The sequence below is a fragment of the Athalia rosae genome, chromosome 3 (assembly GCF_917208135.1).
Source record: "Athalia rosae chromosome 3, iyAthRosa1.1, whole genome shotgun sequence".
Lineage (NCBI taxonomy): Eukaryota > Metazoa > Arthropoda > Insecta > Hymenoptera > Athaliidae > Athalia > Athalia rosae.
This window is the reverse complement of record NC_064028.1, coordinates 6,513,626-6,529,056: the sequence shown is the minus strand read 5'-3', so window position 1 is coordinate 6,529,056 and position 15,431 is coordinate 6,513,626. Positions and strand designations below refer to the sequence as shown.

General features: G+C 48.5%; 1 protein-coding gene across 14 annotated transcripts in view; it reads left to right on the top strand.

Moving 5' to 3' along the window:
• The window catches only part of LOC105687725 (AF4/FMR2 family member lilli), a 269,224-nt gene that overhangs the window by 231,796 nt on the left and 21,997 nt on the right, over positions 1–15,431 (top strand). For 11 of the 14 annotated variants that reach the window (XM_020853299.2, XM_020853298.2, XM_048652876.1 and 8 more), the window contains one exon: positions 12,817–14,606. In XM_020853299.2, coding sequence (XP_020708958.2) covers positions 12,817–14,606 — 1,790 coding nt within the window. Of the gene's footprint in view, positions 1–12,037; positions 12,485–12,816; positions 14,607–15,431 lie in introns of those variants that run through there. The other 3 variants (XM_048652878.1, XM_048652882.1, XM_020853310.2) reach the window with 3 other exon arrangements.

Sequence of the window (15,431 nt, the reverse complement as noted above, 5' to 3'; positions counted from 1 at the left end):
CACGTAATTCGAACGGCGCCTGGTATACGATAATTTTCCAGAAGGTACCGGCCGCGGACTGTCGCGAAATAAACAATTCAGTTGTCGAATCGAAGGTAGTATGGCTCGCCGCATCGCCGTAGCTCCTCCGTACGAGAGAGTGCGGGGTCCGTTGGCGACGTCCGTAGTAGCGGTGGTGGTACGCCACTGATATATCGCGTTGCGCTGATATAGTATACGCTCGCGTTTGATTTACGACGAGAGCGCGGAAGCTAGAAATCCCTGCTTCACGGAGAGTCAGCTGGAGAGTGTGAGCCGACCGGTGCGATGCAACGAAAATACATCGCCGATGGAGATTATGGTCAGAGAGAGAGAGAGGGAGTAAAAAGAAAAGACAAAAAAAAAAAACAGAGCGATCGAGTCACATGTGGTCACTCCGTGTGTGTGAAAAAAAATTATTTAAAAATTTCATTTTCCGACGGTACACGCGTAGATGCGTCGGACCTACGGTGGTGCGAAACGTCGGACGGGTTTTCCACTTAGCGTAAGATTGCGGGTGAATTCACACATGCGTCCCCCGGCGCTTGAAAATATCCGCATGCCCGTCCCAGTCCTCATTTTCATCCCCCCCCCCATCCTACTTTATTCTCTGGCAACTGGCACCGCGCGATCACCGCGAGTAGTACCGTCTATGTCGCCCGTAAGTCCAATAACCACCATCGCGGGGGGTTACGGAGGGAGAAAATGAGAGGACAGTTCGTATGTGTTGTCCGTGAAGCTGTGGAGCGATGTGTATAGCGCGCGAGCGTCCGGACATATTCACGCGCACTCCGGTGTCCGCATCCCTTTCTCTCGTCTCTCTCTCTCATCTCACTCACTCTCTCTCTCTCTCACCTCGCATGAATATTTCATGGGCTTTGTTTTGCCAAATGAGTATCATTGACGTGAGTTATCTCGTTGCGGTTTGCGAGAGCTGCGTTTCTGTCCGCTGAATAATGGACGGAAGTTTGTCTTTCAGTTTTAGCAAACGCTCTCTATAACTGCAACAGCTGCATATATAAAATGTAGAATTGATCTGTCGAGGATAGAAGCGAGGCTAGTTCTTCCGTTAGGCTATTTCGGTACACCGAAACAATATCACGACACCCTCTATTATATCACCGCGACGTGGGTAACGATAATTTTGGATTTTGGATTCGCGAAACTTTCCGAATAACTGTACCTATACGTTTCGGAGTGGAAGAAAATCCGGAGGATATCGAGGTAGTCCGTGTCTCTCTCTGTCGAAATTAGTTGCGACCATAAATATGAATGCATTAATTACCGTTACCGTGAAATTGGAATTTCATGACGGCCTTTGGGGAGCGTTGTTATATTTTTTTTCACCAATTTCGCACGGGGTGGGTACGCGATACTTATGCACATATTTCCTTACCCCCTCGTCGCCGTCGACTCGCGAGGTTTAATAAATTTCCCAACAAAATCGACCCCCCCCCCCCCCCCCCCCCCTTTCGCCAGCCTCTATTCGATTACGACCAAAGTTTAGCCATGAGTATTTCTGCTGCAGATATTTCAGTCACCGACTCCCGAACGGCTCGCTAAAAAATTATATGAAAAATTAATCCGAATCGAACGATGAAGCGCGAACCAAAAAAATAAAAATAAATAAATAAAATATAAATAAAAAAACAGGGGTTTGGGATAAGGTTCCCAAAAGTCGGGGGTAAAAGTGCGACCGTTATATATGCTGATGTTGTAACGTGTCGCAACGTTAGCGAACTCCCCGTCTCTGAATTGTGACGGCTATAGCCAGCTCACCCTGAGTACAGGAACACGCGTTTCAGAGGCTTTCCCAGGGAAATATATGACGGAATAAACCGGCAAAGATATAACAATAAATAACAGGTGGTCTAAGCCCCTTTAAATTTCGCTATATACCCCGCGTAAAATCAGACGAGCTGTTTTACTATTTTTTCTTTTTTTTTTTTTTCATTTTTCGAATCCGTTGCAGCTAGGTTTCACTTGAAAAAAAAAAAAATTAGCTACCCACGTACGCTCTCGGTCTAATTTTCGAACGAGCAAAACTCGATGGAAAAACTGGCTGCGGCGTGTATTTTTTTTTTTTTTTGTTTTTTTTAAGTCCTTTTTTTTTCATAGATAACAAATTCTAGAAATATGCATTTTGAAGCGCTACCCGCTAGCGTACGGCCTTATTTGCACAACGAGAAGATAAAAATTCAATACCGGCCAATAAAACTGGGGTCATATGTTGCCGGCGCCATTCGTTGAAAATTGATGCTTTTTTCGTTATAGGGTCAACTAATGTACCGTACATTGTAGTCTATTATGATTTACGCTGATGCATTTCTATGATAGTCGAAGAGGCGAAGAGTAAAAAAAATTTATGCTTTTCGCTACCTCTACGCAGATAGTTTAATTGCAATTCGATCCGCGAGTCGGTTAATCTGAGAATAATGAAAAAGTTCCACGGTATTTATACGGGATCGGCATAAATTCAAATTCGCAGAATTTCGCAAACACCCTGCATCTTTATAAAGGCCAACGAAAGAGACGGCCGGCTGGATGGAATAAATGAAAATGTACATATATTTTTACGAAAGGCGAAACAGAATATACGGATAGAACGATGGAACGGGAAGTCGTCATCCCGTAAAGCGCGCGAAGTTGGCGGTGGTTTTCCTTTAGGACTACGCCGACTACTCTCAATAAATTTCAATCAAAGGGCAACCTACAGGTAACGCCTTCGTTCCGTAAATCATCTCGTAAGTGAATCGAAATTGGATTCGATGAGTAAATATGGCGGTGCGGAATAACGTAGAACTCAGAGAGAGAGAGAGAGAGAGAGAGAGAGAGAGAGAGAGAGAAAAAAAAAAAACATACCGAGTTACCGAGGTCCAAATACAGTGAAAATAGTCGATAGAAAAAAAGATCCAAGTTTTCGCCGCGAAGTCGAGCATACGGGGACGCCTGATACCGAGAATGAAAGGAAGGCTCGGGAAGGGATAGAGGAGATGAATAAATACATGAACCGCGTTACGCCGCTGGAACCCCATTCACATATGCCCTCGGCCATTTCTAGCCGTTGTATAACCCGACGATGTTCCAAAAGTCCCTGAAAAATATGAGTTCCGAGTAAATCATGTTCCGGGAATGGGTGTACCGTGTACACCGCGTATAGTTCGAAATGGAGTACATATAACGTTATAAAATCCAGTGGAAATCGACTACCCGTTTCGCGCGAACGTGTCGAGTGATTTCACGTATAGGTATACCTACGTACGAAAATAACGAGTCATCGACGCGACCGATCGATCGGACGATCGACAAACGACGCGAAAGTAAATGAAGGTGATCTTCGAAGGTGTACGTCACAATTTAATATCGTCGATCCACCGACACGTACCCGCGAGCGTGTCGAACGAACGACGGTTGATAGTCGCACGAGGGTGAAAAAAAGCACCCCCGATTTTTTTTTTAGCGTCGTATCAATACGCCCGATCCACTTGATTGGGACGCGAATAGAAACAGATGGGAGTTGGGGAATAGCGAAGTAGCTCGGATACGTCGCGTTACCTCGTTGTACAGCAAACTTTATTACCGCGATTGCCGATCAATTTTGCATTCTCTCCGCGCACGAGGCCGCGGATGGAAACCGGGGGCGATGCTCGACGTGCGAAATATAAAATGAAGAGAATCGTTCCGTTTCTTATCTTCGAAAATCGCCGCCGATTTCATTTTCGGTGACCTTCGCTCACCGAGGAATTATTGTGGTCCCCCAAAATTCATTTTGGATCCGGTATACGTATAATAATACGCAGGGCGGTCGTTCGCCGGAGAGGGATCCTCGTAAAATTTCGATTTCAAATTTCGAACGTTCTTTGAAAATCTGACCGTGGAACGGGTCAGCTCACCGACATTGCTCGACCGACAACGGCATGCCTGTCCCGTCCGACAAGATTAATATGGTCAGCGTGTTTCTTGGCATATTTCAAATACTTGCAAGGTTAATTACTTTATACCGCATTGTTGCGGTGTGAGACGCGCCCCAGACTCCGAGGTTCGGTGGGTTCGTACCCACGTCTCTTCCCACCCCTGCAGACATACCCAGAATATTATCTTTCGTACGAACTGCGGGGGGGGGGGGAGGGGGGGTTAATATATGCACCGACGGTCGATGAATGGTTTAATACGACCAAGATTTCGTCGCCAAATTCTTCGACGTGTCGCCGATTGTCGCGGCTAGCTGTACGCAGCGAATATCGCATTTTCTAATTTTTTCCCCCCCTCTTCTCACGTCGGAATTTCGCGAGACTCCCCCACAGTCTTTTACGTCGGGAAATTCAACGGGGCCGATCCCGTACCTCCGAGCGTCGTCGTTGCGGTGCCGCCGCCGCCAGTCAGATATCTTGGAATGTTTTACACCTCATTATGCAACAATGTGCCGTTGCCGAGGTGAATTATATCGGGCATGAGACGCCATCGAGATAAATGGCCCCCCTGATCCCCCGGCCGCCTCGCGTACGGCAGTAGGAAGGTAATTGTGGGCTTTTGTTAGCCCCGCAGGAGCTAGATTCTGGTAAAAGCGATTTGTGCCGTACGCGTTTCTCCACCGGGGGCAACGATCGCGTTCGTGTCGCGGCTTTCCGTTAACCGTGTGAAAACCAGCCGAACCAACCTCAGCCGAGTTCGTACGCCGTGACAGCGAACTGCCACCCAAGATATGCGTAATTACTCGTGTGACGGTAATGCGGGAATGCGAATTTTCGGTGTAAGGGAACTCGGGGAATCCAACGCGCCGAGTGGAACCGATGTTGCGGGTTGGTTATAACGGAAGGACAGCTGCCGACGACTACCCGTGTGTGGCAGGGATACCCCGCCGTACCGCCTTATACGTCCCATCTTGTTTTAAAGAGGCCCCGCGACGCCCCGTTTAAATACAACCACCGTCATCCAATTAGGAGGTTCCGATAAAGTTCGCCAAAACTGAGATAAGATCGCTGCGCGAAAAAAAAAAATTATCTCCATTTTTTGTTCATTCCCCTTTCTCTGTTCGGCGTGTCGACGACACGTACATAAGTATTAGCTATCGACGGAATTTTATCCCTTAACATATAAAAGGCCTTTTCCCGTGTGGCAGTTTGTTACCGAAACAGTTGTAACGGAGAGTCACGTTCTCGGTAACATGATTACAAATATATCATAACCCACTTTTTTTTTTTTTTTCTCCGCTGCCCTCTTTCTTTACATTCTTCTTCTTCTTCTTCTTCTTTTTCACTTGCGTATAGTACGTTAGGGATATGAACGAAGGGTCGAGTTATGGGGATGAGAAAACGGGGCGATGGTGAAACCGGGAGAGAAACGGCGTCGTCCCTCCTTTCTTTTTTTCTCTCTAAAGCGTTCGCCTACTCTTTGTACACGTGCGTGGATCGTCGATGCCTTCTTTATTCGCAGCGAATCACTGCCCGGACTTTCCAAAGTTTCGAGAGAATGTTTTCGGGGGACGAAGATGAGAAAAATAATAATAATAATAATAACAACAACAACCGAGTCGAGAATAAAATAAAATCGTTCGCGGATCGGTGTTCGGAGGTATACCGGACTGTGTCAACGATGATTTTGCGAAACGGGGAATCATTCGTTTTACGCAAACGGCATCGTAATCCAAAAAGCTATGGGGGGGGGGGGGGGACCCCGCGCGCAATGTTTCGTGCCTAAAAAGTAATTTCAGAAACTAACTAGCTGCCTGCAGCATCATATTATTGCGAGCGAAAGCGGGAACACTTTATTCCGGACTCATTTCAGAAATTTAGTATGTCGTTTCAGCTGGGCAAGAACTTCGTCGCCTTCTTCCACCCGCTTATTTCGTCCCCCAAGTACGTAGCCCACCGGGTAGCAGTCTGAGATACCGTTTTCACGCGCAAACCTCCCCCGCCAGCCACCACGAGTAAAACGTAACTCAATCAGGCTGTACGGAGCGTTTTCCTCCACCCGCCCACGTACCGCGGATAGATCAAGGCTCGTCTTCCTTACCTCCTCTTCTATCCGTTAGGTAAAATCGCTCGGATCGCTAGTCTCTATATCTCGTCCATCTTTGGTAACGATTTGCTACCCGGTTCTTTGAGAGATCCGGTTACGTCGCGGATCCAACAGCGAGGTGCTACGAGTCCCGAGTCACGCTTACCACCTCCGAAATTTCGGTCACGACGACAATACCGCGGGATAAGTTTTCCGCAAACGTTTCGTACAGCGGTAAGAACGATACATCATGCGTACCGGTCGCGCGTAATTAAAGAGAGCACAGAACAGCATGACGCCCGAAGGCTTTTCGGGTGTGCGGGGCTGTACGCGAGCTAAATTCTGGTGTGTCGGGCGGGAGGAGAGAAGAGGGAAGAAGAGGGCTTCGTTCGGGTTTCGGCGAGAGGGATCTCCGGGTAAGGCGCGCGGGATGTGTTTTACCGGGGGGGATACTTACCATCCCTGCGCGGCATATATTTTCATATAACAAAACCATCTGTGTACCGTGCTAACAAATTTAAACTGATTTATAGTTACCGAAAACAACGGTATAAAATAAAAGCAAGAAAGAGTCGGACGTTCTCACTGTCCGTGGTAAAAATGTTGAAAATACGAGCCGCTAAGTTTACTCGCGAGCGTCATCGATCGCGCGACGAAGTCGTTGCGCATCGATATAATTTTGGAAGAGAAACAAAAAAGTCATCACCGTGCGAGTGAAATCTGTGACTGAAGGGCTTCCGCAGCCCAGCTCTGTACCAAGGTCACTGTATCGAGCCTCCCCTGTTCAGAGAGAGAGAGAGAGAGAGAGAAGTCGGAGAGAATCAAAAGGGTTGCTCGTGTCGTATCTCTCTTTTCGAAAGCGGATTTGGGGGACACGGAGAGATCGAGGGTAGCGCGAGAGAGAAGAAGAATGCAGAAGCAGAAGAAGCAGAAGAAGAAGAAGAAGAAGAAGAAGAAGAAGAGAAGGTAGGGAGAATACGAAAGGGAGAGAAAGAGGAGGTAGTATAGGTACGTTACGTGGAGTAGAATCGCGGACGGAGGAGAAGGGGTTGGGACGGGGTGAAAAGGAGTGGTGGTGAGCCGTGGTCTGCATCGTGCACCCCGAGGGGTTCCATGCTAGCCGAAGGAAGCGGAGCAGGAGGTAGAGATGAAAGTGGGGGTGGAAAAGAAGGATGAGGACGAGGGTGAGCGGGACGGTGAAGACGTACGTAGCCCAAGGTGGGGGGGGGGGGGGGGCGGGGTACGACGAGGGAGAAAGGGGGGGCAAGGGTAAAAGGGAGAAAGAGGAGGAGGCAAGTCCCCGACTGCTCAGACTGCTTGCCCGACCGACCGATCAATAATATAGTGACAAGTGCCCGCACATGCATGCTCCCAAAGCTAGTGTTACACGACCGCGTCGTACTGCCGATTATCAGCTACCCACCCCACCCGGAATTGTCGACATTTTTAAGATTCTCAACAGCCCTTTTCTTCCCGCAAAACCTGAGAGAGACGAGAAATTTTTCTTGTCCACCTTCTCGTCGAGGGCGTGACGAAAATTCCTCAGATATTCGGCCGAACGGAGAGTTCGCTCTCGTTCGACCAACGGGATTTCAGTTTCGAATGATAGGTATTCGTGTTCTTTTTCTCTTTCTTTTTTTTTGGTGTACTCAGAGTCATTAACTCGGTTAGTACCTATAGCTGCAGAGAAATCGATGAAAAACGACGTTCAGACTTCGGTTCCTTCCTCGTAATTAATGGGCCAGTTATTAACGACATAGCGCGATCGTGATGGATCGCGCCACGTTTTGCCCTTCACTTCAACTCAGACACGATTCGACCGGGGTGTTGGTGACCTACAGCGTTACTACCGGTGCGATAAAAATCTCGGCCGCCGGGCGCAGAGATTAAAAACTTTCTAATCCGCGTATTATATATGTATAGTTCGGAAGATCACGTCTTGTCGCCCTATTGTAAGAGGCTGCGCTCTCGAGTTTTCCTCTTTTTTTTTTTTTTCTTTTTTTCTTTCAATTTTCCTTTCATTTCTATCGAGATCCGCAGGTGATCCCGAGGACCTCTTCGTACTCGGACGACGCGATGGCGGGTCGACGGCGCTTTCCGAAACTCAAAACTTGTTCGATATCACTCCACGTCATACGAGCTAACGACCCTTAGATTGGCTTTATTTCCAGAGGGACCGAGGGATTTTTAAAGCGGAATCAGCCCCGCGGAGGCGGGGGGATGGCCGGCGTCGTATACCCTAGTGCTCGATGGGATGTATAGTGGAAAAGTGTCGTTGCTGAGACAGCTGCCGGCGCTCCTTCGCCCGGCTATACCGCACCGGACGACGAAACCCGGCTGGCCATCACTCTACCTCCGCCTCACGACTCAAGGGAATTCCGTTCTACGGCATCTCCACGCTCGAGTTATCGGACCCTCGCTTATTGGTCCACGTCTTAGACCAATCGAATTCCGATTAAATATTTAACGCTAGGAGGGAACCTTTAAGTGGCCTGCTTATTGCCGGACCGTGTTCATCGAAAGAAGGTTCTCGTGTTGAGATCACGTATTATTTAACCAACGCTATGACCGAACGGACTGCCACGGGAGATGGAAAAAAAGACCTCTCGTCAGAATTGTCAGGACGATGCGAAAATATCCACGTTACAGGACGGGTGGGACTTTAATCAAGTCTTGGGTGAAACTGGGAAAAAAAAAAAAAAATAACAAAAATAAGAAAACAAAAAGGAAATTTTCATACATCCTACGCGTCGCATGTAAGCATTATATATCTCGCGTGTGCCAGGCCGCGTTGTGTCGACCTCCGGTGCATTAGCTAAGTCCCCATTATCCACGCGTGAGAGTCTCGTAAATTATCCCTCTTCCACTGCTACTGCTGCTGCTGCTAACGCTGGCACCCGCTGCTGGCGAGAAAAAGACATACGACCTCCTTTCAACCCCTGTCCTTCTTTTACACCGACACCCCACGCTCCGCCCTTTGCAAAGAACGACAAAAGGATGTGTATGCAAGACTCTGAATTCCACGCGAGTTTCTCAACTGGGATTCCAAGAAGTTGGCCTCGGACAGCTACTGCGCGACGAGAAAATTTTCACGCGTTGAAAGAAAATTGGGGGGGGGGGGGGGGGGGGGGGAGAGAAAAACCGTGGAACGAAAGGGATCATTAGTAAAGCGGTATCGGAGCGTCAGGTGGTGATGGGTGTCAACGAAAATTGGAATCGGAGTGGTCGCGGTCGTCAACTCGTTTCCCGAAACTCGAGTGTCCCGTAGTTCCAGGTGTGCTGTTTGCGGTGGAAAAAAAAGTAAATGACCTTCGATCATTAATGACCCTTTACGGCGGCTCGAGTTTCGCCTCGTCAAAGCACTTCACTAACCGATATCCGCTAAATTATGAACGAGTATATTGTCCGTCAATTACCATTTACATTTTCCCACCGACTCGGCTAACGCGCTATGTTCACGAATCCATTTATACTAATGCCACTCAAGGCATGAAATGTTCTAACATTCGTCTGTAAATTTGTATCCTATTACCTGTGTACCTATTATTAAGTGTTGAGTGCACCTGAGTGCTCTTCACCCACGTAGCGCGTTATCAATTCGTGTTTTATTTCATTTGCTCATATCCTTTTTTTCATCCGATTCATTTCACTTCCTGTCGCACGAATATTCGACAAACATATTAACGTCGATCGCTTTAAAATTACCCTCTGAAAAAAAAAAGAGATCGTTAGCCGATATCTTTGTTTATCGGTTCGCCCGATTCTCGTGGGACACGGCGAGCTAGTGTATAGGCCAATTCCAACGACGGATACTCTTCGGCGAGGCTTCCGCGCGGCAAGACTAACCGCTAAGAGCTGTGATCTCGCGGTGGTTTATCTAATTGAACTTGTCGGGATTCAGGCTCGAGTCCCTCGGAGCTATCTTATGGAACACAGTCTCGAAGAGGAGGTCCTCCGGTGACGTGACATCGCCTAATACCCTAATCCCACTGCCTGAGGCGCTATCTACTCCTAACTACAGTCCAACCCCCCGAACCACCGAGGTGAAACTAACACTTGCTAATTAATTGATGGGCTCAAATTTAAATGCACTCTATCAGAGAAAGCCCACTATCTAATCGATAAACAACTGAATCGGATCTGATTATCCGCCCCCAATCCGCCGGAATGAATAACGTTCGGGGTCCGGCAATCGGCCGGTGAGTCGATTACACCTGTCCGAGGTGATTCGGCGTAGTAGATGAATTCTTAAAAATGAGTAATCGCGTGTGCGCATTTTCGAAATTTACGCGCATGGTATGTCCGGGGAGTGTCTTTCGGAAGGAGAAGATACCCGGTCACGTGGTAGACCATGCGGGGCAGAAGCAGTGCGAGCGAAGATAGGAGCTGACAAGTTCAATTAGATAAACCGAGGTTCGACTCGACGAATAAGAGAGCTTAGTGTTGCTCCCAGGGATCGGGCAGAGGCGCTCATCCGACCTTAAACCTTAAACCTTAAATCTTAAACCTCCTCAGACCATGGACCCCGGGAGTTTCGAGTCTTGAACCGGAGGGTAAGGGCATGGGGCGCCAAAATCACGAGTTAAATCACGGCGCCGGCTTAAGACATTATCACTTTTCTTTGCGGGCCGATGCCCCGGCCCTTCCGCCCACCCTCTCGCCTCTCAAAACTTTCGAACGGCAGAAGTAAACTAACAGCCCGGCTCGCCCCCGCCGTTCCTCGATTCACTCGTACGACCCCACTGATCAGCGGTTTTCAAATCCCTCAAAGCTGCTGCAGCTGCTGTTCGATCGATTCGCGATAACTTTCGTCCCCGATTCTGGTCAATAACTCGTTTCTTACCAATCGATCACGTTGAGACGATCCGGGAACGGTTGTCGCTCGGAAGATGATCGCGCTCCCTTTCACCTACGACCGAAGAATTTTCTTAATATTTGCCACCGATTACCGGATCTCCTCTATCCGTCAAGTTTCCTCGGATAAGATGAGTCTCCGATACTCCGAGTACACGAACGCGAACCAGGGGAAAAGAAAGGTCGTCAGCTCAGCTTGAACGAGCTTTTAATTAATGACGCGGTAGTCTTATGACGGGTGGTGGGTAGGACCGAGGAGGACGAGGGGAAAAAAGGAAAAAAGTAAAAAAAAAAAGGAAATAGAGAAAACGAAAAACCCTCGAGAACCATATTCCGCTCAGGATAGCCACGTTGTTCGGCGATCGGGCGGGGGACGGAACTTATTGTAGGGTAGCGGGTCATTAATTTGACACAAGAGCGATCGCCTTCAACGGCACCGTGATTCGAGCGTCGATAGAAAAATTCCTCCATAAATTACGCTACCGCCGATTCGAGGGAATCGTGATCCGATCGCGTGGGGCTTGCAACCCTTGATTACTCAATTAAAAAGTACACCCACCCACCCACACCCACACACCCACCCACAGCGATGTAAAAGTAATTTGAAGACCCTCGCAATGTGGAAGATCGCTATGATATCTCCTCCTTATTTAACCGTAAATAATTACTACCCCCTCCCCCCCCCCCCCCCCCCCGCTCACGTAATTCTACGCGATGATTATGTGTATGTTGAGCAAAGCGAGAGTAGAGGGGATGAAGTACAAACCCGGATGACGTATATACGTGTACAAATATAAGTAATTGGTAGGCGAAGCTGCATGCTGCAAAGTCTCCCCGCGTACACACGTACGAAGGGGATAAGGGTAGTCGGTGGTGTGCATCTCGGTACGCGTACCCCCACCCAGAAATTCTTTAACCCCCGAGGATCGTCCTCTCCGTCGGCGCTTCTTTCGTTCGAGCCGCTAGGGGTGGGTTCGGTTGAAACTGCGAGTTGCGCTACGTCGAATGCCAAGGGGGTGGACAGTGCGCAGACCCGCCCCCACTTTCGCGAAGGCGAAGCAGAGACGTGGTGCGCGCGTCCTGGAGGATCCCCTCCGGGAACAAGGCCTCCCGACGTACCACGACTACCCACGACCACCCCCGATACCACCCCGACTCATTTTCCCTCAACATAGCACAGTAGCTCGCGAGCTCCCCGTCGAGAAGGGATCCTCTAACACACCCTTCGCTAAGGGAGCAACGCGCTCCTCAACGAGTGCTGAACAAAACTTGCGCGAAACTTGGCGATAAACTTACGCGATAATTCTTCGTAATTCAACTTCGTCGAAATCTGATACACCGAGACCTGACCCTGTAGGGTTGCATACCTCCGGTTCGACGACGACAAAAAAAAAAAAAAAAAAATCGGACACTCTTCGTACTTTTTTAAACAACAATTACACTCTATCGGAAGGAAAAAAAGTTTCGTTGTTATCAACTTGTGCGTATGATCGTGAAACGTTCCACAATTGAAAATAAAATCAAATAAAATAAAATAAAATAAAAACTCTTCGATGCTCTCGTGAGGGTGAAGAATTCGATCAGCGATTTACCAGTTCTCAAAGACTAACGACAAGTAAGCCACTTGGGTAACTGTTCGCTGGTTTCATTGTTTTCTTTTCTTCACTCATATCCTTATGCCTTTCAACACCGATCTCGTATAGATTTTCCAATCAGTGTCGTGAGCTAGTTGATATTTTGTAAAAATTAAAAAAAAAAACCGTCGATTTTTTCAAGTCCATCGCATCGTTTAAACTCTTTCGCAGGGGGCGCTGAAGCTTTTCGATTCAGTCAATGTGCCGGTGGAAAAGTTCGGAGTTGACTAATTAAATCTAAAGTTTAGAGCCTCGGTATAAACCGATGTACAATTAAAAGCGTATAGCTTACTCTGGAATGTTTGTGTTCCAGGGTAGAATTGACCAGTGTACCGGGTGGACAGAATGCAATGGCGCACCTCAAGAAACGTAAGCTGGAAGCTGAGACGGCAACACCTAAGCCGAAACAACAACTTTTGAATAATAAGAAGGCGATAGCTCAGCAGAGCGTTTCCCAAGACCTTATGGAGGTCGCGGACACCGCTGCCAAACGTCGTAGAAAAAGTTTACGCGACGAGGAGGTTCGAAAACAAATAGAGATGGACGCTTCGAAAGTCATTCCGTTACCGCAGAAGAAGAGAGTCTTCGCCACCAGTAATTCCGGCAGTCCAGCGAGAAAAACTATAAAAAATTCCGAAGAACCGGAAGACGACGAGACTTTGATACGCGAGACGGAGGCAGCCCTGAAGAGTTTGTCGGGAAGCTGGCCTGGCCCTCGGGGTTCTTTCTATCAGCGCGGCAACTCGGACGAGGACAAATACGAGTCCAACTTTGAAAATTTATTCGAAGAGAAGAAAGAGAATCCGAAAATGTCACCTTCCTCACTGTCTACGTGTTCCAACGCGAGCAACGACGCCGGCTATTCTTTGAAGGACGTCATCACGTTGCGAGGTCAGCAGGAAAGGCGATCGCAACACCACGTCAAGCAGGAGGGTGGCAGCAAACAACAGCAGCAGGTACCGCATCCGAATAAAATTAGAAAAGATCTCGAAAATCTTACGAATATCGAAAACCAATGCGCTACCATTCAATACCAGGTCGGAAGCGGCGTCGTTAGTCAATCTCACAACGAGGCTGCCAAGCGGTCTTCCGGGGGCGGAAGTAACGCCGGGGTCGGTTCTGGTTCCGGTGCAGTACGTCCCCTGGGAAAAGAGAGAAATGAAAGAGGGAACATCGGCGGCGGTCATCAATCGGATTCCCAGGGTCGTCAAACGGAGAAATACTCGCGTTACGACCCCCCGGACTTCAACGAGCTAGTCGACGATTCGTCGAACGAACTGGAAATCGACATGTCCGATCCAACGGCCGAAAAGGACGAAGTGGACAAGGAGAAATCCGACGGTAAGGATAAGGAACGTCCATCCAAGAATAACACCACCTCCCCTCAAAACTCTGGAAGACAGCAGTTGTATCCCACCGGTTATCAGAGGTCGTCGTATAACGACACAAAAGTCTCTTCGAACGTTTCTTCGTCGACGTCCTCCCCATTTTCGACAGCCTCCGCCTTCAGGCCTCCAAATACGGAACACTCGAAGGTGGCGGCTGCAAATCGTACCGGATCTGGGACCACCGTTACTCCCGTCACCTCTATACCGCCTATCGGACCTTATCCAGCCGCCGCGACCTTCGTCGGCTACCCCCCGAGTGGTCCCGTACCCGTTATGCCTGTGCCCCAACCCATAACAGGCATTTCATCCCCTACAGAAGAGAAGCACGGATCGACGGTCTCTCTTCTGCAGTTAAAGTCACCTAAGGAGGAAATCCAACCGACTCGCGATTCTCAAATGCCTGTTACCACAGTCAAACCAGCCGGTGTGGCCTCCGCGGCTAGTCCGGACGCAAATTCGAAACAGTACACGATTCTTCAACCTGCCGGTGTCGGTTCGAGGGCCGCTAGTGCTATACAAGACATTGCGAGAGAGGGTGTTGTAAGTGTAGCGGCAGTAAGTAGTAGCAGCAGTACGAGTCCGACAGTCGGGGACGTCTCTACTACTACCGGAAACGGACAAACGGACAACGCAGTGATGAAATTAGGGGAACGACCGACCGGCTTCGACGGAAACCGACCCGGAATGTCGATGTCACCTTCGAGTCTCAGCAGAGGTGAGTTCACACGTTGTACATGTTTGTTTGTTTTGTTTTTTCTTCTCGTCATCCGCGCGCGTTTCGGGTCGACGATCGTCCGACAGAGATGTAAAAACGACACCGATTGAATAAATGGTAATTTTGGTAGTTGTAAATTCGTTAGTGAAAATTGGTCCACGGCATCGGGGGCAGCGTTAGTATCGGTAGGGGTTGCAGATCGTGCGTTATAGATGTGGAAGTACAAAAGGCATTTTCGACTCTCTTCGTTCTATCCCTGTATCTTTCTCTCTCTGCAAAGTTAGGGGAGTTAGGGCAGTGCGGGAAAATCAATAATTACGAACCGAGGGGCGATGACTCAAATGGTGAAATCAAGGTCTCGCTGGCCAGAATTATTTTATCCCTCGAAAGCTGCACCACCACTTCTCGTTCGTCCGTTCGCTTAACTCTGTCGAACGATTTTTCCACGTCTTGTGGGCACGAGAGAAAAAAAAAAAAAAAATCTCCGCACGTGACAACTTCACGCTTCTCGACGATCGCGCGCCTCTTCGGAATCCAAAGATAACATGTTTCCGAAAAAGAAAGATAGACAATAGATTTCGACAAGAGAAAATACAGCGTCGAGAGAACGTAGCTGTGAATGAAAAAGCTCGGCGCGGTAACTCTCGCGGTTTTTTTACCTCAAAATCTTCGAGGGTGGAGGATGATATTAAGTCCGATACGACAAGTAGAAATTTTGCGGTATATCAGCGGTCTTAGTGGGACGTCGGGTCGGATGAGTCGGTTGTCGGGAGAAATTTTCGGCTGATGCGCGTCACACGTATAAACCACAGCTGTCAACGGGCT